The sequence below is a fragment of the Toxorhynchites rutilus genome, chromosome 3, assembly GCF_029784135.1.
Source record: "Toxorhynchites rutilus septentrionalis strain SRP chromosome 3, ASM2978413v1, whole genome shotgun sequence".
NCBI classification, from domain to species: Eukaryota; Metazoa; Arthropoda; class Insecta; order Diptera; family Culicidae; genus Toxorhynchites; species Toxorhynchites rutilus.
Genome location: NC_073746.1, coordinates 257195645 through 257222988, shown reverse-complemented (window position 1 = coordinate 257222988; position 27344 = coordinate 257195645). Strand labels below are relative to the sequence as shown.

The window sequence follows — 27344 nt, the reverse complement described above, 5'->3', positions numbered from 1 at the left end:
CGAGAATTAATCAAGCAAGTGGAACGAAATTTGGCATGCGGAGGTTTTAGGGTGTAATATATGTTTCTGTGGTTAGACACTCCACCCCCTCTCTAAGGGGGGATGGTGCTGCCATACAAATGAATCAATCAAATTAGGCATCTGGAGCTTTTAGGGTGCAATAAATAATTCTATGGTGGTTAGACACTCCACCCCCCTCTCTAAGGGGGGGGGGTGGTTCTGCCATACAAATGAAACACAAATTTGTACATCACTCGAGAATTAATCAAGCAAATGTAACCAAATTAGGCATCTGGAGATTTTAGGGTGCAATAAATGATTCTATGGTGGTTAGATACTCCTTCTCCCTCTCTTAGAGTGGGCTGTCATACAAATGAAAAACAAATTTCTGCATAACTCGAAAACTAATCAAGCAAATGGAACCAAATTTGGTATGTGAGGATTTTAGGGGGCACGAAACGCTTCTATGGTGAATAGACACTCCTCCCCCTCTCTAAGGGAAGAAGAGGGGAGGGGTCTGTCCTTGTTCTATTAATTTTCTGTATCAAACATTTATTCCATGTAACGGAGAAACATGTTATTTGCAAGTGGTTGGAAAATCTTGAACGAGAATCGAGTCTGAAAATAATCTGATATTATAATGATGAGTTTTGGTAGAAGTACTAGGAATTTTTTAGTAAAAGGTAAATTCAACGGTGTCGATTAGAAGATCAATCAATGAACAGTTCTGCGATTGGACTCATGAACATGCGCCTAGTAAGAAAACGTGAATGTTTGAAGGTATTAATAACAAAAAACAAATTTTGGGCGGTATGAAGTTTGCCGGGTCAGCAGTTGAAAATAAAACTGGAAGAATTGATTTTTCATTTTTCCTCAATTTTGTTTATAAGAGCAATAAAAAAATTGGATATACAGTGACAGTGGCGGATGGCAGTATTGGTACTTACGTGTTAATTTTCATTATGAATTCATTTTTTTCGCAATTAAATTTATTCTGAGACCGCTTCGGTTCCTTATTACATTAACATCCGCATAAATTTTATTGTGAAAAAATAAATTCATAAAAAAAATCGCTCCGGTAGCGTTAATTCGTAAGTAGCGTAGCATTTTTAATTTTCCTCATCCTGTTCGTGATCATACATTTTAACATTATACTTTTGTTTTACATTTTGTGTCATTCTAAATAATCCTGACTGTTATTTATGCATGTCCACATAATTTTTGGAAGCTAAAATTCCTCGCACAGTTTTTGTTCCTGTTCTATTTCTCAGTTATGTTTTGTTCAAATTGTATTCTGAAAACAATCGTTCAACGGTTGCTAAGGAATGTAGCAGAATCCGAAAGGTTGGAATATTTTTTCTCAATTTAGGAAAACTCAAAATTATTGTCATTCCTTTTTATTGACAAAATTTACCTCCGAAAGAAAAGAAGCATACTGGCGTTCATTTACAGTGAAGCCAGTAAAATCCAGATTTCGAATCTCCCTAAATTCATTATTGATATCTTTGACATATGCTTCATTTCTATGACATTGGTTGGATCAATTATCGTCATGTTGGTTATCAGAAGATCATTGAATTAAATCGTTTTAGACCATGATTGCAGAAAGCAATATAAAAACTTATCAAACTATTTAACTATTTTTCTTTAATCTTAAATTTTCTGTCATTGTTTCAGCTGTGTCGATACATCACCCAGAAACACTAACACTAGATCTTGGATCTCCCTTGTACAACGGTTCAACTTCGAATATTGTTCGGCTCCTCCGCGTACACAGATAGAGACATCCCACGCTCTCGTGGGAGCAACTGGCACTGAAACAACATCCCAAGCTTTCATTAAACACATCTACAAAATAGCTTTTAATGGGCTATTTGTTACATTTATCGTTTTCAACATTCGTTTAGTGCTGGTCGAACAGCAAACACTGTACGAACCAAAACATATCGACATCCCATATAGGTCGAAGGGAGGAAAAAAATTGCATTCATAAAACCTTCTCCCGCTGTTTCCCTTGTTGTTGATCCACCAAATACAGCCCTTCTGGCGTTTGTCAACGGCGGGAGCTCGCATCTTGGCTCGGTGGCCGCCAGGGAATATCATACCCACAAACACACGCACATGAAACACTCGCTTCTCGCTCGCTGTCCATTACCAGGATCAACGATGCGTGGTTCACACAATGCACCCATACAGTACACCTACCTCACACTCACTTACGCGGATGTGCCTCGGGCAAGCGAGATTGCTGTTACTGACAGTCACAGCCGAGCCATTAATTTGTGATATTTCTCAGCATAGTTATGTCCCATAACTATACAAAACACGAGTCTTTCCCCTGCTCGTTTCGTGTTCCGATTCTCCCTCATTACAAAAACACACCACCCTTTTCCGTTTAGCTCTCCCTCATGCGTCTCATCCATTCGGCCGCCAGCAACTATCGATTTAATGCAGAGTACCCTTTTTTCGGGTATCATCAAAATGTCAATTACCGTTTCGTGAATACGAAATTGAACACGGTTCACTAAATTACAACCTCCGTGTTCCCACTTACCCTAGCGCGGGCCCTACATCGCAGGATCGGTTTTCCCTGCGGGTTGAAACCAGGCGGGAATAAAAAAATGCGATTTGAAGTGATGCCACTACCATTGCGAGCGAAAAGTGATGTCCTCGATGGGCGGATTGGATTTTCCCCTCTGCCCGCTGCCCTCCTAACACATAATGCGCAGAAAACAGGTTCCTCTGTGTCGAAAATCAAAACACACTACACACTGCTATACTCAACTCGTCCCATATTTTGTTGTTGCGCGACTTTAAATTAAGCCTCCCAGCGCCAAATGTCAGAGTCATTTTTCAAAACAAGCTCTAATTATACGGAGCGTTTGAGTTGCGCGAAATGTTTCGATTAGGCAAGAGTGCTCGTGCGTTGGCATGTCGAGCGTAGAACAAAAAAAAAGTACATATTGTGATGAGTTTCGCTACTCGAGTGGTTGGAATTGAACAACTTCTGGCAAAATAGTACTATACTATAGTAATAGTATTATATTATGGTTTCCCACTGGAAAATGCAATTTTAGAAACACTATATATAATTAGCACAATTACCACAGTGTCCCGAATTTTGCAGATTACAAAAACAAATGTCTTTGTTCCTTTGGGTCATCGTTTGCTCATACCTCGCGTTTTTTCGCGTTTCCAATTTCACTCAGGATCAGGGTTGCCACATTTATTTCTGGAAAAATTTCTGAAAAAATCTGTATATCTGTATTTTTAACTCAAAAAACTAACGGAAAAAAATGAAACGAAAGGTTTATTTCCATTTAGAGTTTTTCATTTTTATTTAAAAAAAAGTCTACTAAATTATATGATACATGACATAAAGGGTGTGTCACATCAAATTGCATCACGGAAAAAACGCTGTAGAAATTCGCCCAGTAGACCGATCCTTTTGAAAATTTTAGACAGTAAAATAAAAACTATTAAACAACTTTTGGCATTTTCTTTTTATTCATACTTCGAGCCCAAGCCCGTATACTCGCACCTTCCTCTTTACCCCGTCCATAAGGTTCTGTACAACGTCAGGTTGTAGTTTTTTTTTTAACAGAAATCCATTTTCTCTTGAAGTCCGCCTCCGATTTGACAACTTTTGGGTTCTTCCGGAGGGCCTGCTTCATAATCGCCCAATATTTCTCTATTGGGCGAAGCTCCGGCGCGTTGGGCGGGTTCATTTCCTTTGGCACGAAGGTGACCCCGTTGGCTTCGTACCACTCCAACACGTCCTTTGAATAGTGGCACGAAGCGAGATCCGGCCAGAAGATGGTCGGGCCCTCGTGCTGCTTCAATAGTGGTAGTAAGCGCTTCTGTAGGCACTCCTTAAGGTAAACCTGCCCGTTTACCGTGCCGGTCATCACGAAGGGGGCGCTCCGCTTTCCGCAAGAGCAGATCGCTTGCCACACCATGTACTTTTTGGCAAACTTGGATAGTTTCTGCTTGCGAATCTCCTCCGGAACGCTGAATTTGTCCTCTGCGAAGAAGAACAACAGGCCCGACAGCTGACGAAAGTCCGCTTTGACGTAGGTTTCGTCGTCCATTACCAGGCAATGCGGCTTCGTCAGCATTTCGGTGTGCAGCTTCCGGGCTCGCGTCTTCCCCACCATGTTTTGTCTTTCGTCGCGGTTAGGAGAATTCTGAACCTTGTATGTACGCAAACCCTCCCGCTGCTTGGTCCGCTGGACGAATGAACTTGACAAATTCAGCTTATTGGCGACATCCCGGACCGAACTTCTCGAATCACGTCTAAACTGCTTAACTACGCGCTTGTGATCTTTTTCACTGAAGGAGCATCCATTTTTGCCGTTCTTCACCTTCCGGTCGATGGTTAGGTTCTCGAAGTATCGTTTTAGTACTCTGCTGACCGTGGATTGGACGATTCCCAGCATCTTACCGATGTCCCGATGTGACAACTCCAGATTCTCGAAATGAGTGTACAGGATTAATTCACAACGCTCTTTTTCGTTCGACGACATTTTTCCAAATTTACGAAAATTTGACAGTGAAGCATAACCAACGTGATCTATACACTCTTATCTGATTATAAGCGAAAGCTGAAGATATAATTCCTAAAAATTAAATTTCTACAGCGTTTTTTCCGTGATGCAATTTGATGTGACACACCCTTTATAATTATATTTATATATGGTTTTGTTGAGCATTGCCTTCATGTTCTACTTTCTCGTTCTAATAGATGAAATAATGGCATATGGTTCAACATTTTTATAAATCGAAATATCTTCAGGGCTCGGAATCACACAGCAAAAATAATACTCCCTTCCCAACAATGCTTTCATCAATCAATTATCATCGATACCTCGATTTTCGCTAAATGCTCTGTTCGCTCCGGCTGCAGAAAAGAAATTGAATTGGGACAGAAGAGTTTAGTGTTGAGACTAGCGAGCGAGATCATCTTCCTGTCACATTCCAATCACAACTAAACGGATTTCCGAGCGAGCGCCAGCTTATATACAGATTTGTATGATTTCAATAGCCTGTTTTTAAAGCTATAAGAATGATGTGATTATCACATCACTCCGTTCAGCTGGCAAAGTTAACGTTCAAAACCTTGCATTCCAAGCGTCACGCTCTCGTTTTCGAAACTTTGAACTAACATCCCGATACAAAAATGAAAGACGTAGTCCTACGTCAAAGCTTCACGTGACGTAACATGAGAAGGAGAAATTCCTAGGCGTTAGTATCACTTTAATACACTCAATATTGCACGTTTCGTTCCCGACGAATGCCACATAATTTGAAAAATGACCAAAAACAAACTCACTTTCAGAGAGACCCAAAATGTTTCAAGAGCTGGTTTAAGTATACGCAAAAGTGTATTAATCTTTCGACTCGCTTTACTGTTTTATTTCAAAACATATCTTCCTCGTAGCGCTATAAGTAAATTAGACAAAATAAACTTTGCGTTCCCGGATACACAAGCCCTTAAAGACGAAAATTTGTATATATTTTTTTATACAAAACTCCTACTCCTCTTTGGTTCTTGGTGGGACGATAATATAATAATGGGAAAATGGGAAATAATACATTGAACTTTTCTAGGCACGGAATTATTTTATGATTCTGTATGCAATTTAGGCCGATAAAATAAACAGTCGGTGGTCAAAATGTTATACTCGAAATAGCAATATTCGAAACTCCCGGTATTTTTGGAATACTGTAACTTTGTGTAAAATTAACACATGAAAATAAGACATACAGTAGAACCCCGATTATCAGCGAGCGGATGATTCGTGATGTGGATTATTCGCGAGTTCCATAGTAAATCTGTAGACCTTCCCGGAATTTGTGAGTGAATGATAGGCTCATGCACTTTTGTTTTGGTCATGGCTTTCAAATTATCCGGCCATTGGGTACACGACCTTATAGATGGATAGTTCAATGATTTCTGTATTGATAAAACATATTTTTCATTGTAAATTATTTTTTTCCGTGTTTGCATCTCATTTTTAGACCGTTGTTGGGTCATCCGCGATTTTTGTTATACGCGGCGACCTTGCCAGACTATTCCGCAGACAATCGAGGTTCTACTGTACATCATTGTGAAGTTATCCCAATAAAACATTGTTTGATTTCAACGAAAACCATTTCCCGATCCATTTTTCGTCATCTTTGTATTCGGCGAAGTGCTGCTCTTCTGCAAGTGCATGTACCATGGATGAGGTAATAATCTGACAAGACCAGGTTTGGAGAATACAGGTGCGATAACGTTTCCCAGGTAATTGTTTTATTGCGTCCTTCGCGGGTTTATCAGTGTGCGCCGATGAGTTATCATGCTGTACTATCACTCTACCGTGTCTTCTGGCCAATTCGGTCTCTTTTTGCATCAATGCAAAGTTAAAGTTTATCATTTGTAGTCGGTAGTGATTTGTATTAATTGTTCCACTGGGGTTTAGTAACTCGTGGTACACCATACCCTCATACTCCCACCACATACAAAACATCATTGTTCGGACGAAACGATTAGGATTTGCAGTGGATGGACCGGCTTTCCAGGTGTCATATTTTTTTGCGCTTTGGGTTCTCGAAAAAAAATCCTGTTTTCGTCGTCAGTGACAATCCGATGCAAAACCTACTTCCTTTGGCGTCCAAATCTCACAAACGATGGCCGATCGCTGTTCGGGACACATTCAGTGTTTCTGCCTTTTTGAATTGCCGAAACCATCTCTCATTGGATTGCTTGCTGCTGACTTGCTGCTGGAGGATGTTCACCACAAGCAAACGATGTACTTCGACTGCTTCTCTCTTTAAATGAATGAAGAAACGGAAGTAGTGAATGCCGCAAAATATCTTTATTCGAAGCAAAACTCAACATCATCTAGCAATATCTAAAACATCAACCGAGTAATTTAAACTCGCATCACTGATCTAGTCTTCATGCGTAACTTTAAGTAAAGCGGTTTATAAATAATGAAAGATTCGAATACTTACACTTCTAGTATAACAATTTGGCCGTTTGCCTATGCTGCTATGAGCAACAGTGAGTTGAAAATGGAAATCAACAAAGAAATATTTTTAAATTTTCCTTTGATATAGGCTAGGATGCAAGCCAAGCGACCATAGTTATGAATGCTATTTATGGTACAGCTAATGTAACAACCTATCACACCAATCAAATTTTAGTTTCATTGATTTCGTTCAAGTAATTTCTATGTTAAAAATGCTCGTGTGCGGCCGTGAAATAAGCATTGTTTCGCCACTCGGAAAGTTGAGGCTGATCAAATTCTATCGGTACACCTAATAAGTTTCTTCGGTTTTACAACAGATGGCGTAACTTGATTATTATTCCAGTGAATCAAATTTCCAGACATTCGTTGGAAAGCTACTGCCATTACGACATTACAGTATATGTCAAAAAGTTGAAGCGTAAACAACATAGTTTTTTGCCACTTCGAATATGTCGAAATTCGTACCAACGGGAGTGTTTTTTTCGGGAATGTTATTTCATTACTTCAATATGAAGAAAAAAGCTGCGGGAAACCATCGCATTTTGATGGAAGTTTATGGTGACCATTCTCCAACTGAGCGAACGTGTCAGACGTGGTTTGCACGGTTAAAAATCTTTATCTTAATTTAATTTTGACTTGGAAGACGAAGAACGTTCCGGACCGCCAAAAAATTTCGAAGATGAAGAATTGGAAGCTTTACTCGATCAAGATCCGTCACAAACGCGACGAGAATTTTCAGATACACTTAGAGTAGCTCAGAGAGTTTAAAAGCAATGGGAATGATACGAAAGATAGGACACTGGGTGCCGTATGAATTGAAGCCACGAGCTGTCGAATAAAGGAAAGAGTTTTTAGCATCGAATCGTTACTGGCAATGAAAAGTGGGTCCATTACGACAATCCTAAACGTCGGGCAACGTATGGCCGGGGTCATGCATCAACATCGACGGCCGCGCGAAATATTCTCGGCCATAAGGTTATGCTGTCTATTTGGTGGAACCAGCTGGGTGTGGTGTACTATGAGCTGCTAAAACCGAATAAAATCATTACGCGGAACCTCTACCGACGACAATTGATGCGTTTGAGCCGTGCACTGATGGAAAAAAGGCCACAATACGAGCAAAGACACGATAGAGTTATTTTGCAGTACAACAATGCTCGGCCGCATGTCGTGAAAGCGGTAAAAATATACTTGGAAACGCTGAAATGGGAGGTACTATCCCACCCGCCGTGTTCTCCAGACATTGCTCCATCCGATTAGTACATTTTCGATCGATGCAACATGACCTGGTTGACCAGCACTTCTCCAATTTTGATGAAGTCAAAAATTGCATCGATTCGTGGATAGTCGACAAACCGGGATTCTCGAATTGCCAGAAAGACGGGAAAAAGTTGTGACTAGCGATGGGCAATACTTTGAATATTACATTTGTAACCATGTTTGCAGAATAAAGCATTAATTTTTGAAAAATTATAGGAGGTTGTGTCCAAGACACGTTGACGTAGAACTACGCTGTTTTTTGTTCATGTCGCTTGTAAATAACTCCGGATATTGCGAAATTTTAGAAATAACCCTTCGTTGATCGCTGATAAGTTGCTCGTTATTGACGGCATGGGTAGGGAAGCTCATAAATGTCAGAACAAATATATGGGAAAATGGAAATGCTTCTAGTTTTCATCAATTTAAACCGTTTACACACCAGGAGACTGTAATATATAGTATAAAAACAAATCTTAGATAATTTCCGATTAGTTTGGTATGTAAATCGTCAAAATCCGTTCGCGGCAAAAATAGTTATTAACGTTAACTTTATTTCATAGAAACGTGACCTGTTTTCTGATTTGGTATCCTTAATGAAAGACGTAGTTCTACGTCAAAAATGAAAAAAAATTACCGGTACTCCTATTACCAGACTCCTACTCGCGAACCAGAAACGAGCTTTTGTGCCAGATAAGACTATGAATTCGGAAGTATACAAAAGAGAGTGCCTCAACAAACGGATTTTACTGTTCAATGATGGTTCAGTTTTGGCCAGATCTAACAAGCAGCCATTTGAGTGAGAATGTGCTACAATGACACAACGACAATGGAGACCTGTTCATTCGTGTTACTTATGTTATATATTCTGTTGGTATTGATTGACAATGTAGAGACACTCCTTCTATTCCCATATGATTATTGAACTTGTATTGAATCTTATTCTCAAATAACATGTTCTGATGCATGAATGCATGAAGATTTCCGATCACATGGCCTATAGAGGACTAGCTGGCACGTTTTGTTTACATTATATGTTACTTCATCGACCTCCGAGAGGACATACAACGAAGTGAAGTCATCCAGCTCGATTGGCTCGACCGCAAGTGATAGTCGGAAAATGGATTTCGCACAACTCAAGCTTATTCGTGCGGCACCGTCTGTCTTCAGCGTATAATTAATCAAACCCCCCGAGAGGTTGTACCACACCGATTCAACGTTGGCAAACTTTGCTGACTATCGCTTCCCTTGAATCAATCAAGATCCGCCGGATCCCGGCCATTTCCGGACTTCGGACTTTAATCACATGCTTGTGTCTGATTCGAACCTGCTGCCACCGGTTGGTGTCCAACTTTTAATCGCAGAAAATAGCAATTTAAAGCTCGACTAAACGGAAAACAAACTCGGATTTCCTCTTTGCGCTCACTTACCGGTCCCCATCATCCTTCGGTGGTTGGATAACGGTTGTCCGTTGTGTGTACATTGTGCAGTGAATTATCTTAATCTAAAATCGCCAGAAGCGCACCGAACATTCCCTGCTAGGCTGGCAAGAACCGAACAATGCACTTTTTCGAAAGGACTGTATATTTGCTTCGTTAACAGCTCAAGTTGCCCACACGAAACCATCGCTTGGAATCTGTTGTGCCGTGCTGTGAGTACCGGTGTGCATAGCCTCGAAAAATGCAACTCTTTGCCCGCCAGCAATCGAGGTTCGTTTTATCTAGGCCCGGTCAACTGTATAACACACTCAAACTAACAACAGCAATGAAGACAAATAAACACACACGCATAGCACAAAAAGTACGCCAGTGCAATGAGCGTCCAATTGTTTGCTGTATTGTTTGCGATCCTTCCTGAGTGTTTGCGATTTTGCATAATTGCGAATGGTTAGCGCTGAAATTTATGTTTGCTTTCTCCTACTTTTTCCCGTGACGAACAAGCGGCAAAATCGTCTGTGAAACGAAAGAATCACAATGCGCTTCAGTTTACCGCCCCTCCGGGAGATAATCTGGGATCAGCAAAAAAAATCACCGGTCTTTCGCTCTGGCCACTTTTCGGCCCGAAAACATAATGAGATGCAAATGAAGAAGCTCTAGGCACCGAGCGGTACTATTCACCTGCGGCTGCAGCGATATTTCCATTGTGAAGCACACGCACATGCAAATTAGCTTCAGCTCGCAGCAAATTCCATTTTGCTGCGCCTAGTTGTTACGCCAGCTAGCGCGCCATTACTCTTGCGTTAATTAGAATGAACACACAGGTTCGTGTACTTGCGATTAAATTCATAACAAATTCCTCTCAGTCTGTTTAATGTGTGCCGTTGCGTACCGCGTACCGCGTACCGTTGACTAGGTAAATGACGGGAAAAACCATGGAGCGATGTGCAGTACCAAAGTGCGCGCCACGCTATCTGGTGGGCGCGCAGTGTGACTTCCCAAAGCTGTTGTTACGAGAAACGTCCCACTTGCTTCGACAGCATCCCGTTCAAGCCGTCCATAAAATCGCGATTAAAAAAAAGTGCTGCCAAGTAGCGATGTCGATGGCGGTGGGGCGGCGTTGGAGATAACCCACAAAACGCAATTAAATTACAAGAAAACAAGCCTCGAAATTGTTATTGCTGCTGTCTGGGCGGTTTAATGATGATATGATTATTGCGCCTTTTATCCTTATTCTCCTCTCTCGGCCCACCGATCGAATCATCGCCATTTTCTGGGCCCTTCCCGGGGACGACGTTTTGCGGGATGGTAATAATTATTCATTCACGCATTTTTGCGTGAACGAATGCAACCCACGGTTTGGGGGGATGCTGCAGCTGGTTCAGCGTCGAGCCGAAAACGGTAGCGGATAATTGAGAGCTGAACGTCGAAGAAAACAACGATGCGAGAAGCATATTTTATATCATTTCGCAAGGAAGCGCTCTACTGGATGTTGGTCTCACTACCCCTACAAGCGAAGTTAATCTGGCTGATTTTTTTTGCCTGTCTTCATCTCAAAACAGTGCGAAACAAACACGCGCTGCACCTCGCTCTCCCGTCCATGTGGATTACATGCGAAACTTTCCAGGGGCGGTTGGTGGAGATGGAGGGGGGAAACCGAAGTGTGACGGTGATTTGCGGCAGATGGCGTGTGCTCGTTTACGAAGTTCGCACTAAAAAAGAGTGTACTTTATAACTTTATGGAAACAACGCTGCAGAGGTTGTACCACCGCAGATTATTTCGGGGGAATAAACAGTACTGATTGGAAGGTACCACAAGATTTGCTTGATGTTCTTTGCGATCAATGAATCTACTATGATAGGAAGTTATCCAGATAATTTTTTGAATTGTGTATAAATATGTAACAATCTCAATAATCTATTGACCTTGATTTTTGAGAATGGATGCCTATAACGATATGGTATCGGCAATGTCTCTAAACTATTGTGATCCTTGCAAATTTGCTGAAAGAACAAGAGTGAAGGCATGAGTAACAAACTTGTATTATATACATCTCGGTTTTTTCTGAATGGATCTTGACCTCTCGGCCAGAGTTCAAATTTTAATTAATTCTTGTTTCCTTAAAGAATGATAAATCAAATAAAATCTCATATCAGAAAAAAAATGCTATCCACCTCAAATTCAGAAATAGGTTGAATGAACGAGTTAGAAAAATTACCCTGTAATAGTTACACTTGTATATGTTTGTTTTGTACTAGCTGACCCCGCGAACTTCGTTCCGCTCAAAATTTGTTTTTTGTTATCAATATCTTCAAACATTCACGTTTTTTTTACTATGAGCAAGTTCATGGGTCCAATCGCAGAACTGTTCGTTGATTGGTCTTCTAATCGGCCCCGTTGAATTTTGTATGGCAGGTCCCCTTAGAGAGGGGGGGGAGTATCTAACCACCGTAAAAACATTTATTGCACCCTAAAACCTCCGCATGCCAAATTTGGTTTCATCTGCTTGATTAATTCTCGAGTTATGAAATATGTGTTTCATTTGTATGGCAGCCCCATCTAAGAGGGGGGAGGAGTATCTAACCACCATTGGATCATTCATTGCACCCTAAAACCTCCACATGCAAAATTTGGTTCCATTTGCTTGATTAATTCTCGAGTAGGGCAGAAATTTGAGTTCCAGTTGTATGGCAGCCTCCCCTCAATGAGGGGGGAGGAGTTTTTATTCACCATGGGAACGTTTCGTGTCCCCTAAAACATTCGCATGACAAATTTGGCTCCATTTGCTTGATTAGTTTTTGAATTATGCAGAAATTTGTCTTCATTTGTATGGCAGCTCCTCCTTAAAGAGGGGGGTGGAGAGTGTAACCACCATAGAAAAATTTATTATACCCTAAAACCTCAATATACCTAATTTCGTTTCGTTTGCTTGAATAATTCCCGAGTAATGTAGAAATTTTTGTTTAATTTGTATGGCCTGGCTCCTGTTCAATTTTTGTTCTGTTGTTAAAAGATAGATAAACAAACAATGATATGATGGATGATAAAAATATTCTTTGTTTTATTTTTTCGGAGCTCGAAAAAACGTTCGAAATTTGTTCTTCTACACACGAATACCTCCTAAAGGTAAAGGGTGTCCCACATCAAATTGCAATTGCAAATTGCAAATTACCCATTGGGGATTTTCTCTTGAAAATGTGAGTAGAAGTAGTTTAGAGTGTATTGTTTATGCTGTATTTTTATTGCTGCCAGTTTTTCGAAAATTTGAAAAAAATAGCGTCAAAGCAACGTCGTGAATTAATTTTTCGCAAGCACCTGGAAAATCCTCAACTCTCTCATCGAGACATCGGAAAACAACTCGGAATCGTGCAGTCAACGATGAGTCGTGTGATTAAACGTTACTATGAAACTCTGAAAATCGAACGGAAGAAGAAATGCGGTCAGGACGGATGTTCTATTAATGATCAGGATCACAAGCGTGTCGTGAAAGCACTTAAGCGGTATCCCAATGCTTCAGTCAGGGATGTCGCCAAAAAGTTGATTCTGTCCAAATCTTTCGTTGGGAGAACCAAGGACGTACAATGTTCAGGAGGCTCCAAATCGTGACGAACGGCGAAATACGGTGGGAAAGCCACGGACCCGAAAACTGTACACCCAGATGCTGACGAAGCCTCATTGTCTCATCATGGATGATGAGAGTTACATCAAGGCGGACTTCCGACAACACCTTCGAACACCTTTGTTCAAATAATAAAATGAATTCATACATTATCCGAAACATTTGTCACCGCTAGCTACTACTTTTTCCATCTTTCTTGTAATTTACGAATTTGATCGCGAAAGAAGTGTTTATGTTTGAAGCTAAGAAGGAATCCAGCCAATGTTTGATACCCTGTTCTGATGTAAAGCGTATTCCACTCAAAGCGTTCTGCATCAATCGAAACAAATGGTAGTCGGAAGAGTCAAGTTCAAGGCTATAAGGCGGGTGAACCAGAATCTCCCATCCGCTATTTTCCAAATAGTTTTTAACTCGAACAACAACATGAGGCTGAGCGTTGTCATGATGAAATATTATTAACTCGTGTCTGGTCGCATAATATGGACGTGTTTCGACAATAGCTCGCTTTAAACGGATCAATTGTTGCCTGTAGAAGTCTCCATTGATCGTTTGACCAGGTTTCAGCAGCTCATAGTGGATCACACACTTTTGATCTTACCAAACACAGAGCATTACTGTGGTGCACTGCATATTCGGCTTTGACGTTGATGTTCCTGGATGGCCTGGCTGTACATGTGATCTTTTGCGTTTTGGATTGTCGTAGTGAATCCTTTTTTCGTCTTCGGCAACGATTCGATGTGAAAAAAAGTTTCTTTCGCGCCATTCAAGCAACATTTCGGACATGTAAAATCGCCGCTCTACATCTATCGCTTCCAATTCCTATAAAACACAACTTTACAATACTTTTGGATGTATCCTGCGACATTAAGTCGTTTAGAAATAACATGACGAGTTTCACACGAATCTTGATCGAGTAATGACTCTATCCACTTTTAAATCGTCTGAACCATCCCCTACAGAGTCTTTCCGATGGTACAGAGTCACCATAAACTTTTACAAACATACGATGCGCTTCAGCTGCACTTTCCTACCAATAGAAACATGAAATCTAAAATTCTCGCAAATGGTGCTTATTCGCAACGAAACTCGACATTTTCAGCGCAGTAAAAATTGAACTTGTTGTGTTAAATTCAAAGACTTGTACAATATTTGGTTGACAGATGTCGACGCTTCACCATGCAGCAAAATCAGCACCTTGAGTAATCTTGCACACCCAATACAAACGAATCATACACTTATGAAACTGAATGTCACACGTCATTTTCAGCTCTCGATAACGTTAGTTTTCGTCGTCGTTGTAAACTTCGGTAGCGTTAGAAGGGACAGTTGTTTTGTTTTGCAAGTACAGTGAGTCACTTCTAATTGGGTATCTAGCTAATTGGACATACCTGTAATGCAACAAGAATAATTGGACATTTTCACATCTAATTGAACATTTTTGTAAACATCCTTTGTGCATGTTTCTACAATACGATAAATTTTTAAGAGTGTTTTCAACCTAGATTATGTATTTTGCACACCTTCACCTTCTAATGGTTATTTGTTAGATTGTCAATGATTTTCCTGTTTTCACTTGTTTTTCGCATTGAGATGTATATGTTGATGTGTCCAATTACAAGTCACAATAGCCTCTAATGCGACACTGAGTGATGCCTAGGTATGTCCAATCAGAAGCGAATCACTGTAATCAAAGAACAGGATGTAGAAATTTTCATTCAAATTTTAACATTACCAAATTTGAACGAAAATTAGGCCTCATATCTTTTAATCTGATAATGATAACACTATCAAGTTTGGGACCCAGATTATGGTCCCAGATTAAAAGTCGCCAACAGACATCGACACAGTACCACTGTCATCGCGATTTACAGGTCACAATCGCCTCTAAAGCGATACTGGGTGGTACTCGGCATGTCGAATTAGAAGCAATTAGGTTGCTATCTCAGTTGAAAAAAAGCAATCGATCTTCTTGTTTTAGGATGATCCTCTTGTTTTTTTCGATTGATCCAGAATCCAATTCTCGAACACAAATTAATGGAATTAATTTTCGAGAGAGTTGAAACACATACATTTTCATTTTTGTTGAAATGTCAAAATTTTTTTTTTTTTATATATCTGTATTATAGTGACTTTCAACACTTTTGGCTGGTTCGTCACTTTTTACTTCCAATTTTGGAAGAATGTTGGGAGTGAGAATTGAACTCGTGATCCACAGCGTGAGAGGTATGGATGTTACCACTACGCCAGATCGGCTCATAAATGTCAAAATAACAACTATATGTTTTTTTGTTCTTCAAATCATTGATGTGTATGTTTATAAATTGAACTACTGAAACTCTACTATTCTTCAAATTGTTGTTAATTTGAAGGTCTTTACAATAATTCCACGAAAAAAGGGTCTACCGAAAAATATATTAGCTTAAACCTTGTGTATATTTGTGTATTATTACTATCAAGTCATATGCTTTATTTAATAAAAATATATATCAAAATTCGAAATACCTTCGTGAATTTTCTATATGGTATGATTTTTCCGAAAATCACACAAAAGTTTTCCGAAAATCACACAAAAAACAAGGGTCTCCTTTAAAAACATTTATTTCAAAAATTTTATCCAAAAGTTTATATTTGGGAAGCAGTCAACCACTAAACGTATATTTATTAGTAAATTAAAATAAATAGATCAATTGGTCACCCATTTTGAATACTTCAAATTTTGAAATGTGCGTATATTTTTCTACGTCAGCATAGAAATGCAGACAAATTATATATCTCGAAAACAAAATAAAATCAGTGTTTCTGAGATTTTGCAATTTTATGCAAAAAGACTCATTTTTTTACAAACGATGTAAATAACTAGGGTCTCTTAGGGGTCTCGACTCCTCAAAAACCACAAAAAAAACCAAGATTTTAAAACTTTTCGTCTGAAAGTTGACCGCTAAGGTGTCATTTAAGAAGTTCAAAAGTTACAATTTCTTAAAGATGAGCGTATTGAAAAAAACAGAGGTAAATGGTATACAAGTATACAAGATTTGGACAAAATTAGAGTTAATATTTTTTCCATATATCCTTTTCTCGCGAAATTTCTGTTTAATAAGTCGGAACTCGCTAAAATCAATATTCGAAAACCCGAGAAGCAAATGGAGAAATTAAAACATTGTTATGAAGTGAATTCCTAATTTTGCCACATTTCATACAATGTGTGTGATCAAGAATGTTTTTTTCTCGCAACTATGATACCATGCTGAATAATATTCGGAAGGAAAAAAATTTCATTGCAAAGCATATGGGTTCTATTGGATGGAACCAGAAGCGAATTGTGTACTTTGAATAACCGAAAATCGACTCAAAAAACCGAATAATACTGATTAATTTGAGATTTTCATTTCTCGAACAACTACCAGAATGGAATACGAGGCATGAACTAGTGATATCGTAGTACGATAATGCTCTGTATCATCGTTCCAACATCGTCCAAGAAGCCATCGATTCTCTAGAATGAGATCTGTTGCTGTATTCACCTGGTCTGAATTGTTACTTGATATTTTTCCGAGAATCATAACATTTAATCAATGTTCTTCTTCAAGCGATATTATTTACCAAATATAGTCATCTGTTTATGACTCCATAGTATTTTTCAAAATTAAACAAAACATTCTAACGAGCAAAAATTGACGTAAACTAACAGGCTTTTACAGGCTCATTTACATAAGTTATAACTATATATAAACAATTTTCTTAAATCTATGGTTAGTAAGGTAGAAAACCGATTACTCGGGGTCTATTCGAGTTTAGAAGGGTGGCATATTTTTCCAGGAAAAGGATGGGATATAAGAATTGTAACAATGTTGATGACCACACTCAATTCTTAAATCTATTCGTATAACTATAGCATATTCAAATTTCAACTTATTCTACTGTTTATAGCAAGGGAACCAATTACTCGCAAGGGAAGAAAAAGGGAGGGTGTAAGGATATAAGGACAATTACACACGAAGATCGATATAGGAAGTAAAAGGGCTAAGGAAAACATATATTTGGGACATGTAATCAAGGGACATTATCATGCCGGGTGTTCGGGTTCGACTCCCGTCCTAGCCGGGGGATTTCTCGTCAAAGAAATTTCCTTCGACTTGCACTGAGGTCACGCGTATTCTAGAGCTTTCCCCTCGGAATACATTCAAGGCGTGTTATTTGGCTTAAGAAATCTCAACTAAGTATTAATAAATGACGCTAGTTAATGCATACGTTGAAACGGCAAAAGTTCCATAGGGAACGTTAGCGCCATTCAAGAATGAAGGTCTAACCGAGCCAACACATCTCTTACCGGCACGTACACTCCAAATAATTCATCTACATAAAAAAATATTTCATTTCGTCAACTGTATTCCAGGAATTAAAAATGGAGATAAACCTTATTACTTTTCCAAGTGATCAACGCTGTATACATCCACGTCATTCTAAGGGTAAAAAAAATTCAAGCCAACGATCAGCACCTGCAGTGTCCGTCTGATACCGGGCCCCGGGCTGCGGCAGGTTACAATGATACCCAAGTGATCGAGTGTAATTTCCAAAATTGCATGGCTCCCCGATTTACCGCTTCGCAAATCAAACCGGGACCAAACGAGACGCAAATGTTTACTCAAATATTTACATAAAGAATTATTGTTAAATTCGTTTACTCAATACACAGACAGGATTCATTAACGGGCGTTACGTTATGTGAATTCAAAAAAAATCTTTTTTATGTCGCGGTTTACGGTTCACGTTTGTGCACTTTCAACCGTAGGACTCTATCGGATGGGGGTTCAAGAATCAGAAGCCGCAACCCGTAACACTCTTCGCGATAGACGTAGCGAATAAAAATGAAAACAAACCCTCGCAGTTGAGAGGTTAGAGGCTTATCTTCATAAAAACCACACTTCGCAGAGCGACACAAAGAAAAATTTCCTTGACAATAAAGGGGAAAATAATGTTTTTACACAACTACGAAAAATCGTGACATCGACGTAACAGGGAGGCTTATGATTTACTAATTTTCTTCCCTTTTTCCTACACTCGATTTTCTTACAGTGTGCCGTGCCAAGGCATGTTGGGGCCCACCGCCAATGGTCGTTTAATGGGACCTGGCATTGGTTCGTCCGCATCGGCAGTGTTACACCATCGGAACCTATGGCCACCGGCAGCAATAGCAGCGACTTCAACCAGCGCCAGCCGCTCTTTCGAGTTCCAATCCAATGGCGAAGGTAAGCAACACTAACTGTCAAACAAGCGTCACACGTTACTTGGGATGGGAGCTGAAGTGTGAATTTTCACACCAACCCGATGAAGGATGTAAAAATTCCATCGATCGGAAAATGGTTCTCCAGCAAGCTAGCGCTCACTCTCAAGCACTCCAAAATTGTTTCTATAAACCTCTTTAGTTAAGCCGATGCGAAGAAGCATCCAAGAGTTTCGACAGTATATTTGAACGATTTTTATGGTACTTTAAAAAAGCATTTATCATTCTCTCGTCTCACATCTGCCCATCGTCGATACAGGCTGCACCTTTTCACTGCCATATATACACAGCTTTTTTTTTCGAAGAACGAGCAATGAAGTGTAGTAATCTTCGAAATGGATTTCCGATTCCTCAATTTTCGAGCATTCAATGAAATCGCTTTTTAAAAAAATCATCCGTCTGATTACACATCGGTCTGACACGTTGAATGACGTTTATTACCTTTTGCCTTCTTCCACGCTTTCGATTGTGTTATTATAATGGATCAACTGCCAGATTTCGTTAACAACTATTGAACAGAACTCGGCAGCGCTAGCGAGCAAGCAAGCAGTTCTCGGATACTGTCTGGCTGCTTTCCGGAAGACCTAGACCAATCTTCAGCAACAGGCCTCGACGATTCCTGCTTGTTGGCGGAGCAGAAGCATGATAATCATCTCTCGCAGTGACTAGCAGCTTTTCATTCAATAAGGCAAATTTGTGTGCGTCTCTCGTGCTTCCTCCCGTACTGCGCCATCTCAATCCCGGTAATGGCAGTCCTCTCCCAAAAACGCCAGCCACCAGTGTCATTATCATTGTTCAGTACCTCGAAGTCGTTTTCCTGGGGATTTGGGCTTATGGACTTGTATTGAAATTAGGTTTTTTTCTTGTTTCGCTTTCTTGTACGTGTATCAAACAAAAACAAGCCTGGAGTCTTTTCTCTGTGCTTTCGTGTTCATTTCCCCTCCATGTACTCGAAGGAGGCAGCAGCCTTGGCCATAACGAGGCCGGTTTCGGACGCACACTCACTCAACGCAAAGGAACGGAGGAGCGTGGTCATAAATCAAATCCCCATAGAACATATTGGAGCGAGAAGGAAAGGCCATTCTTCTTGATTATATTATGTTGCTGTGAAAATTGATTACCAACTCGCTATCCCTCTCTCAATCGACTTTGTCCAAAATATCCAGCACCGATCAGTCACTTGCGAGACGCGGGAAGACACGAGGCCAACAAATATTAACTACATTTTGCACCCCGGGAAATGAGTTTCGCTCTAATGATGCGCCTCTTTTGTTACCGTTGGTCCCATGCAGATGGGTCAGTTTTGGGGTTGATGGCGTGATGGTGGGACACGAGTCGCCCCGGTCATCCATTGAGTTATCAAATTGGATGACATGGTTTGACATTTCAAGCGGTTTTTCAGTAGTTATATGCAACTTCCAACGCTCTGCACCACTTATTCGTTTAACCCTTCATAAGGCCGCGGAAACTAGGCAACGAACCGACTCAAACTTCAGAGAACATAATCCATACATAAGAAAGAACACATATTTGCCTTTGATAAAAAATAAACTATTGAAGCAGTTGAAAAAAATGGTGACAATATAGTTGCCATTGCCCGTTAATCACATAACAGTTAATGCGGTTTTGAAACTCTATAATTAGTAGTAACATGAAAAATAAAAACCGCAAACAATGCTTCAGAAAACTATTCAAAAAAGAATTTTTTTAGAACATATAATGTGTGCCTAATTCTGCGCACACATAAAATATAAATTTGGCCGTTAAAAAGGGTACTTTACTTTTTTCATAGCAAACATTGTTGAATAACATCTCCAATATTTGCATTATATGTTTGATTTATAGCCCATAAAAAGAAAGTCGTTCTGAGAAATTCCTATTTTGCGAGTGAGAGTTGATAAAAAAAATAAAAAAAGCATGTGACAGGTAGTTACAAATGATCTGCAGCGACTTCGTTTCTTTTCTTGCTCTTTTTCTTGATTTCTCTTGACATGGTGCATCACCGCAAATGCCGAGTCAATACGATTACGTTGATCGGAAAAAGGTAATAGAATAATTACAATTGCTCCTTCAAAACATTCTACTAGTATAAATTACCTACCATTTATATTTGATTCGGTCAATACATGGAACGCTTCAGAATCGTCCTGATTTCATGTTGCTTCATGTTTTATCCTTTGCCGTGTATAAAACAGATTGGTATCGCTTGCAGGATCGGACCAAAAAAGCATTCAGAAATTTTTCTTCGAACTGTTTTTGTTCAGTTCCACGCGGTTTAGTTTCTCGACTTCTATTTTATATGAAAAAAAATTTTAAAAAATTAAAAATACATATATAAATAAAAAAAAAAATAAAAAAGACAACAAATTAGAAATGCTTTTTCAAATATCTCGAGAATGGCTGCATTTAGAAGGAGAAAAAAATTAGTACTCTTTTTTCTATTTACAAAAAAAAAACTATAATTTGCAATATCTAAAATATGTATTTTTTAATTTTAATTTTTACATCTTCATATAAAATAGAGGTCATGTAGAAAATTTGAAAAATGAGTACAACATGGTAAAACTATTTTTGACGAACTTTGTGGAACCACGAATTCTGAAAAACTCATACTCCTTCCAACCCCAAAGGGATAACAAACTTTCATTCGAATCAAAAATACATGTACATAAAATACAATCGGTTAGATATTACTAACACAGTTGTAAGGCAAACATTGTCGAAATATTGAGCTCCCGGCCCCGTTAGGCTGACGCCATGCGAGCCTTGATAAAAATATATACTTTGGATAAAAAAATACATGTTTTTAAAATCTGCATTTTTAGGACGATTTCATTTGGAATTGCTCAAATAGAACCATATTTGGTATGTGGGGGTTTCAGAGGGGGAGAATTGTTTCCATGATGGTACGACACTCCTCCCCCTCGCTTTGAACTGTTTTCATTGTATTATCTGTATCAAAAATGTATTCCATGTAACGAAGAGACATGTTATTTACTAGCAATTGAAGAATCTTGAACGAGAATTGTGTCTAAATATAATTTTATATTATAATAAGTTTTGGTAGAAGTACTAGGAAATTTTAAAGGATCAATCAGAAGATCAATCAATGAATAGTTCTGCGATTGTATCTATCAACGTTCGCCTAGCAAGAAAACGTGAATGTTTGAAAGTATTGGATAACAAAAATCCAGTTTGGGCGGGACGAAGTTTACCGGATCAGCTAGTAACCCGATAAAACCCAGAACAATTGGATCGGATCGGATCGGAATGATCGATCAGTGGTTTTACCTCATAGTGTATCAGCGGTCGACGTTTATTTCCTGTATAAAACAAACTGAACATAAACATATAAAGTAAAATGAAGAACAATTGGATAGTTTTTTTTCTGTGAAAAATTAAAGTGTATAGTAATTTCAGACTTACAAAGCAAAAAACTTTATAACTTTTGTGTACATGTGATTTTCAGGAATAACAAAGCATAGAGAGTGATAGAGATTGAAAAAAAAGAGCTTCATAACATAGAAAAAGTCGTGCAGTAAGTGAAAAAAATAGAAAGTGGAAGTTAATTGAGGTGTCAAAAGCGGTCAGATAGATAGGCTTGTAAATAGACAGTCCCAGTTTTTTCCTAATGTGTATGAGAGTTTCTATGAAAGAAGTGCATTGGAATTATTTACAATTGATAAATTTCATGCCAACTCGTCTTAGGAGTTGGCAGCACCATTTCAGATAGCATTGAAATGTTGTGGGTGTAAGTTGAAGTCTTCAACAAAAGTTCATATTTTAATAAGATCTAAAACTTTGTCGAATACACTATATCGTTATCTTGATGTAAAACAAAATTAGGATTAGTTGTGATTTTTTCAAAGAAAACATGAAAAAGTTGTAAGAAAAACTTTTTCCCTGTAAAAGCACACATCTTCCCATGTATGAACGACTAGTTGGAAATTGTAAGGGCTATTCATATAATTTTTCTGAGAATTTAAAAAAAACCTTTCCGGGAAAAATAAATTTTAATGTCTAAAATAATTTTTAAGCAAAATTTTATTTAAAAAAAAATAAAGTATTTTTTTGAACATTTAAACAATTCCCTACATTTCATCCTTTGACCGGAATTTTGAAGGAATTATACTTTTTGAGTTATAATTTTTTGTAAAAAAACAAGAATTTTTTTTTGCCCTATTTCAAGTATGCAAAGTTGTATAAAAGACCCATGTGTTTACACCCACAACGTTTCACTGCTATCTGAGATGGTGCTGTCAACGGTCAGTCATGTTGGCAATTCGTCAATTGCAACAAGTTATCAGAGGAAACTGTGCTTCATGGGCATAAGACAAATAATTGTAACTATGCTAAATAAAGTCTTTGAATGTACGTAAAAAATAATGGTTTGTAGATAATTGGATCCCATCGAAAAATCCATTCATGCAATTTTTATTAAATCATGTTCATTTGTAGTTATGTCAACATTTTCAGGGTTCGAAAAAAATCTCATGTTTCTTCAGACCTCTGGCCTCTGAAAATGGCATTTGATGAGTGGCTTCAAATCGGAACCGCGTTTCCAAAGCACGTCAGTGCCAACACAATGGCATTTCATGGAATCGCGCGCTTTTCGGCTCAAATTTCGTGGCAATCCAGTGGAACCGGCACCGGTATATGCCGCTGCGGTAACATGGATAACCAGCATTCACAACCAGATCCTGGAATTCGTCGTGCCCTCGTGCGATCGGCGCAATCTTCGTCGGTCCAACACAATGAGAAATCTGATTTGTGATCATACCCCAACGCATTCCTTATTCATCTTGAATTTTTTTTTTCCTTCTTTGATGTCAAATACGCTCATTTTTTATCCGCTAAATTGGTGTGTAAAGAACCCGAGAGCGTGTGGAAGGAGCGCAGGAAAAGGATGTTCAGGAAGGGAACCGCTGAGGGAGCTGAAGGAATCGAAAGTAATAATAATGGAAGGAAGGAAGACTGATTGAAGTGTCATCAATATTCATGATATTCAGATTTAGTTTCGTCTTCGCCTCCTCTCTCTCCGTTGTGTTTCTTATCTTATCTGAAAACATTTCTGTTTTATTCCCAGGCGCAGCCCGCTGGGAAGATTTGCTAGGTTCTAATTTTTTATATAGTCTGGAATGTGTGCGTGTATCTCTTCCTTCTCGAGAAGAGGAGCGGATGAGGGCTTCGGAGTGAGAAATGGATTTCCACGGGGACCTGAAGAGGCACTTCGTCTTCGGCGCAGTAATTTAAATTCATTTTGAAGCTATTATAAAAGCTCTCGCAAGGTGGTGGAAATAAATTTCCGCCCTATTTTCTCGCCATCGTACCCTACGGCTGGTAGGTCATTACGGAATCATTATCAGCGCGGAAAAAGAAATCAATTCTTCCGATACGACCCAGCTCCGTCATACCAATATTGCAACCGGTATCCTCGTTTCCAGCGTTGGCTCCACCAACAGATTACACCACTGTGCGTCACCTCATCGATTGTTTTAAATTGTTAATAAAATTAGAATAATGTTTATTTTATTGCCCGCCTTCGCGTTGCGGTTTGTGCAATACCCATCTCGATCAATGCATCGTCAGAGTGCATCAGCGCCCATGCATGCATGGGGTCTGGTGTGTAGGTCGGTTTGGTTGTAGATTTCCCGCTAGCCATATACCCAGCGGCCGCAAGCTGACAACTTTTATTATTTATTTTACGATAATTGCCATTATTATATGCAGCGCGCCATCGCATCGGTAGAATTACGGCCACCCGTTGCCCCTGCCGTTGGCACCACCGGCTGTTATCGGTGGCACTGCCAGAGACAAATGGACATCTATCGCCATCGTCGGAAAGGACCAAGTCGGTCTGTTTGAAAGGAACAGTCAACTTGTCTAGGGCAGCGAATAGAATGAAGCAAGAAACAAAAAAAATAATGTGAATAAATAGGGCTGGTTCTTTCCAATAAAGCGAACCAATGTGAGAAGATAATTAATGCTTGTTTCTTGCTCTGATTTCGATATTGCAATTGCACTCAAAGTGTTATTAAATTATGAAAAATTGGATTTTTCCACGTGTGATGGGGGAAGAATGTCCAAAAGAAGGAAAAAACCTGCATCTGTTTGAGGACAACGGCTATAATATATAATAATAATCGAATTAATATGATACGAAAATACTTCACTTAATTTTAAGCGGCTAGTTATTGCCAATGAATCCTTAAAATATGATCAATGGCTAGTCTTTTACATGGGATCTGCATATTCCAGTGTGTTGCTTATTCTTTTTATTTTTTTGTTTTTCTCTCTTTATTAGGATGTGACCAATCTATTATTAGTTTTCTATATTTTTCTAGAATTTTTCCATAAACAAATACTTCCACATCAAGCCGGTCCTCTTTACTCATTAGTTCGTTGCTGTTTCTATCACCTACAACATCGAGTCTCACTCGTTGTGCACTTGCATATCATAAGGCGCTAGGTCGCTCAGCAGAGTGGCGAAACTACACGATGCGATGAGTTCGATCAGTGACTACTGAGTAATGCCCGGAGTTTTGGTGCCATTCATATGATTTAAAATTTAAAAAAAAAATATCAATGAATATTCATTTATCATTTATTTCTATATTACTAGGAAGAGAAATATCACAAATTCCAAAGGGAAGTCCACAAAAAATTTAGGAAAAGGGGATGTTTCATAGTATTTTGTAATGGAAGTATTAAACCACTATAATATTGGGTTGTTCCAAAGGTTCGTGAAAGTTCATTATAAGAAAATATTATCATTTCATATATAGACTTACATTTCTACTATACAGCCTATACTAAAGGGTGTGTCACATCAAATTGCATCACGGAAAAAACGCTGTAGGAATTCGCCCAGTAGACCGATCCTTTTGAAAATTTTAGACAGTAAAATAAAAACAATTAAACAACTTTTGGCATTTTCTTTTTATTCATACTTCGAGCCCAAGCCCGTATGCTCGCACCTTCCTCTTTACCCCGTCCATAAGGTTCTGTACAACGTCAGGTTGTAGTTTTTTTTTTTTTTTTGAACAGAAATCCATTTTCTCTTGAAGTCCGCCTCCGATTTGACAACTTTTGGGTTCTTCCGGAGGGCCTGCTTCATAATCGCTCAATATTTCTCTATTGGGCGAAGCTCCGGCGCGTTGGGCGGGTTCATTTCCTTTGGCACGAAGGTGACCCCGTTGGCTTCGTACCACTCCAACACGTCCTTTGAATAGTGGCACGAAGCGAGATCCGGCCAGAAGATGGTCGGGCCCTCGTGCTGCTTCAATAGTGGTAGTAAGCGCTTCTGTAGGCACTCCTTAAGGTAAACCTGCCCGTTTACCGTGCCGGTTATCACGAAGGGGGCGCTCCGCTTTCCGCAAGAGCAGATCGCTTGCCACACCATGTACTTTTTGGCAAACTTGGATAATTTCTGCTTGCGAATCTCCTCCGGAACGCTGAATTTGTCCTCTGCGGAGAAGAACAACAGGCCCGGCAGCTGACGAAAGTCCGCTTTGACGTAGGTTTCGTCGTCCATTATCAGGCAATGCGGCTTCGTCAGCATTTCGGTGTACAGCTTCCGGGCTCGCGTCTTCCCCACCATGTTTTGCCTTTCGTCGCGGTTAGGAGCCTTCTGAACCTTGTATGTACGCAGGCCCTCCCGCTACTTGGTCCGCTGGACGAATGAACTTGACAAATTCAGCTTATTGGTGACATCCCGGACCGAACTTCTCGGATCACGTCTAAACTGCTTAACTACGCGCTTGTGATCTTTTTCACTGACGGAGCATCCATTTTTGCCGTTCTTCACCTTCCGGTCGATGGTTAGGTTCTCGAAGTATCGTACTCTGTACTCTGCTGACCGTGGATTGGACGATTCCCAGCATCTTACCGATGTCCCGATGTGACAACTCCGGATTCTCGAAATGAGTGCGCAGGAATAATTCACGACGCTCTTTTTCGTTCCACGACATTTTTCAAAATTTACGAAAAATTGACAGTGAAGCATGGCCAACGTAATCTATACACTCTAATCTGATTATAAGCGAAAGCTGAAGATATAATTCCTAAAAATTTTCCGTTTTTTCCGTGATGCAATTTGATGTGACACACCCTTTATAACTATACAGCTATTCCATGCCAAACCGATAAAGTGGTTCTCAGATTCCTATGAAAAGTGGGAGTTTTGTTCTTCATTGCAAAATATTAAACCCTTATTTTTTTCCGTTTCGTGGTCCGAAAAATCAACTTTTTTCCACTTTTTGCCAAAAATGACTTTCTTTAACAATTCATAACTTTTGAACTACTGAACCGATTCAGATGGACAACATACCAAATGAGCTCAAATTCTTTCAAAAAATATCACACCTGCGGGAAAATTGAATTCTGGTCGCATAGGTCTAGTCTAGTCACATAGGAATATTGAACGAAGACTTAAAACATGTTAAATTTGAAAAATCATACCTCAAAAACTAAAAAAATAGCATCTCTGATATCGAGATATGTTATGTGAAACATCATCAGCTTTCGAGAAAAAATATTAAAAAATATAGCGCCCTCTAGTCCAAAGCCATTAAGCAATAAAAAAACGACTACTATCAATAAATACGAAAATAAAATCCATTTTTTCTTAAGTTCAACATTTTTCTTAAGTTTATGAAAGGCTAGCTTATTGGCTTCAATTAGATATATCGATCATCTAGATCGGTTCAGTAATTCAAATGTTATGAACTTTTGA

General features: G+C 39.2%; 1 protein-coding gene across 10 annotated transcripts in view; it reads left to right on the top strand.

Annotated features, from left to right (window-relative positions):
• Window positions 1-27344, top strand: part of LOC129779772 (protein winged eye) — a 619088-nt gene that overhangs the window by 498585 nt on the left and 93159 nt on the right. For all 10 annotated transcript variants that reach the window (XM_055787460.1, XM_055787461.1, XM_055787459.1 and 7 more), the window contains one exon: window positions 18403-18575. In XM_055787460.1, the coding sequence (XP_055643435.1) occupies window positions 18403-18575 (173 nt within the window). The remainder of the gene's footprint in view (window positions 1-18402; window positions 18576-27344) is intronic.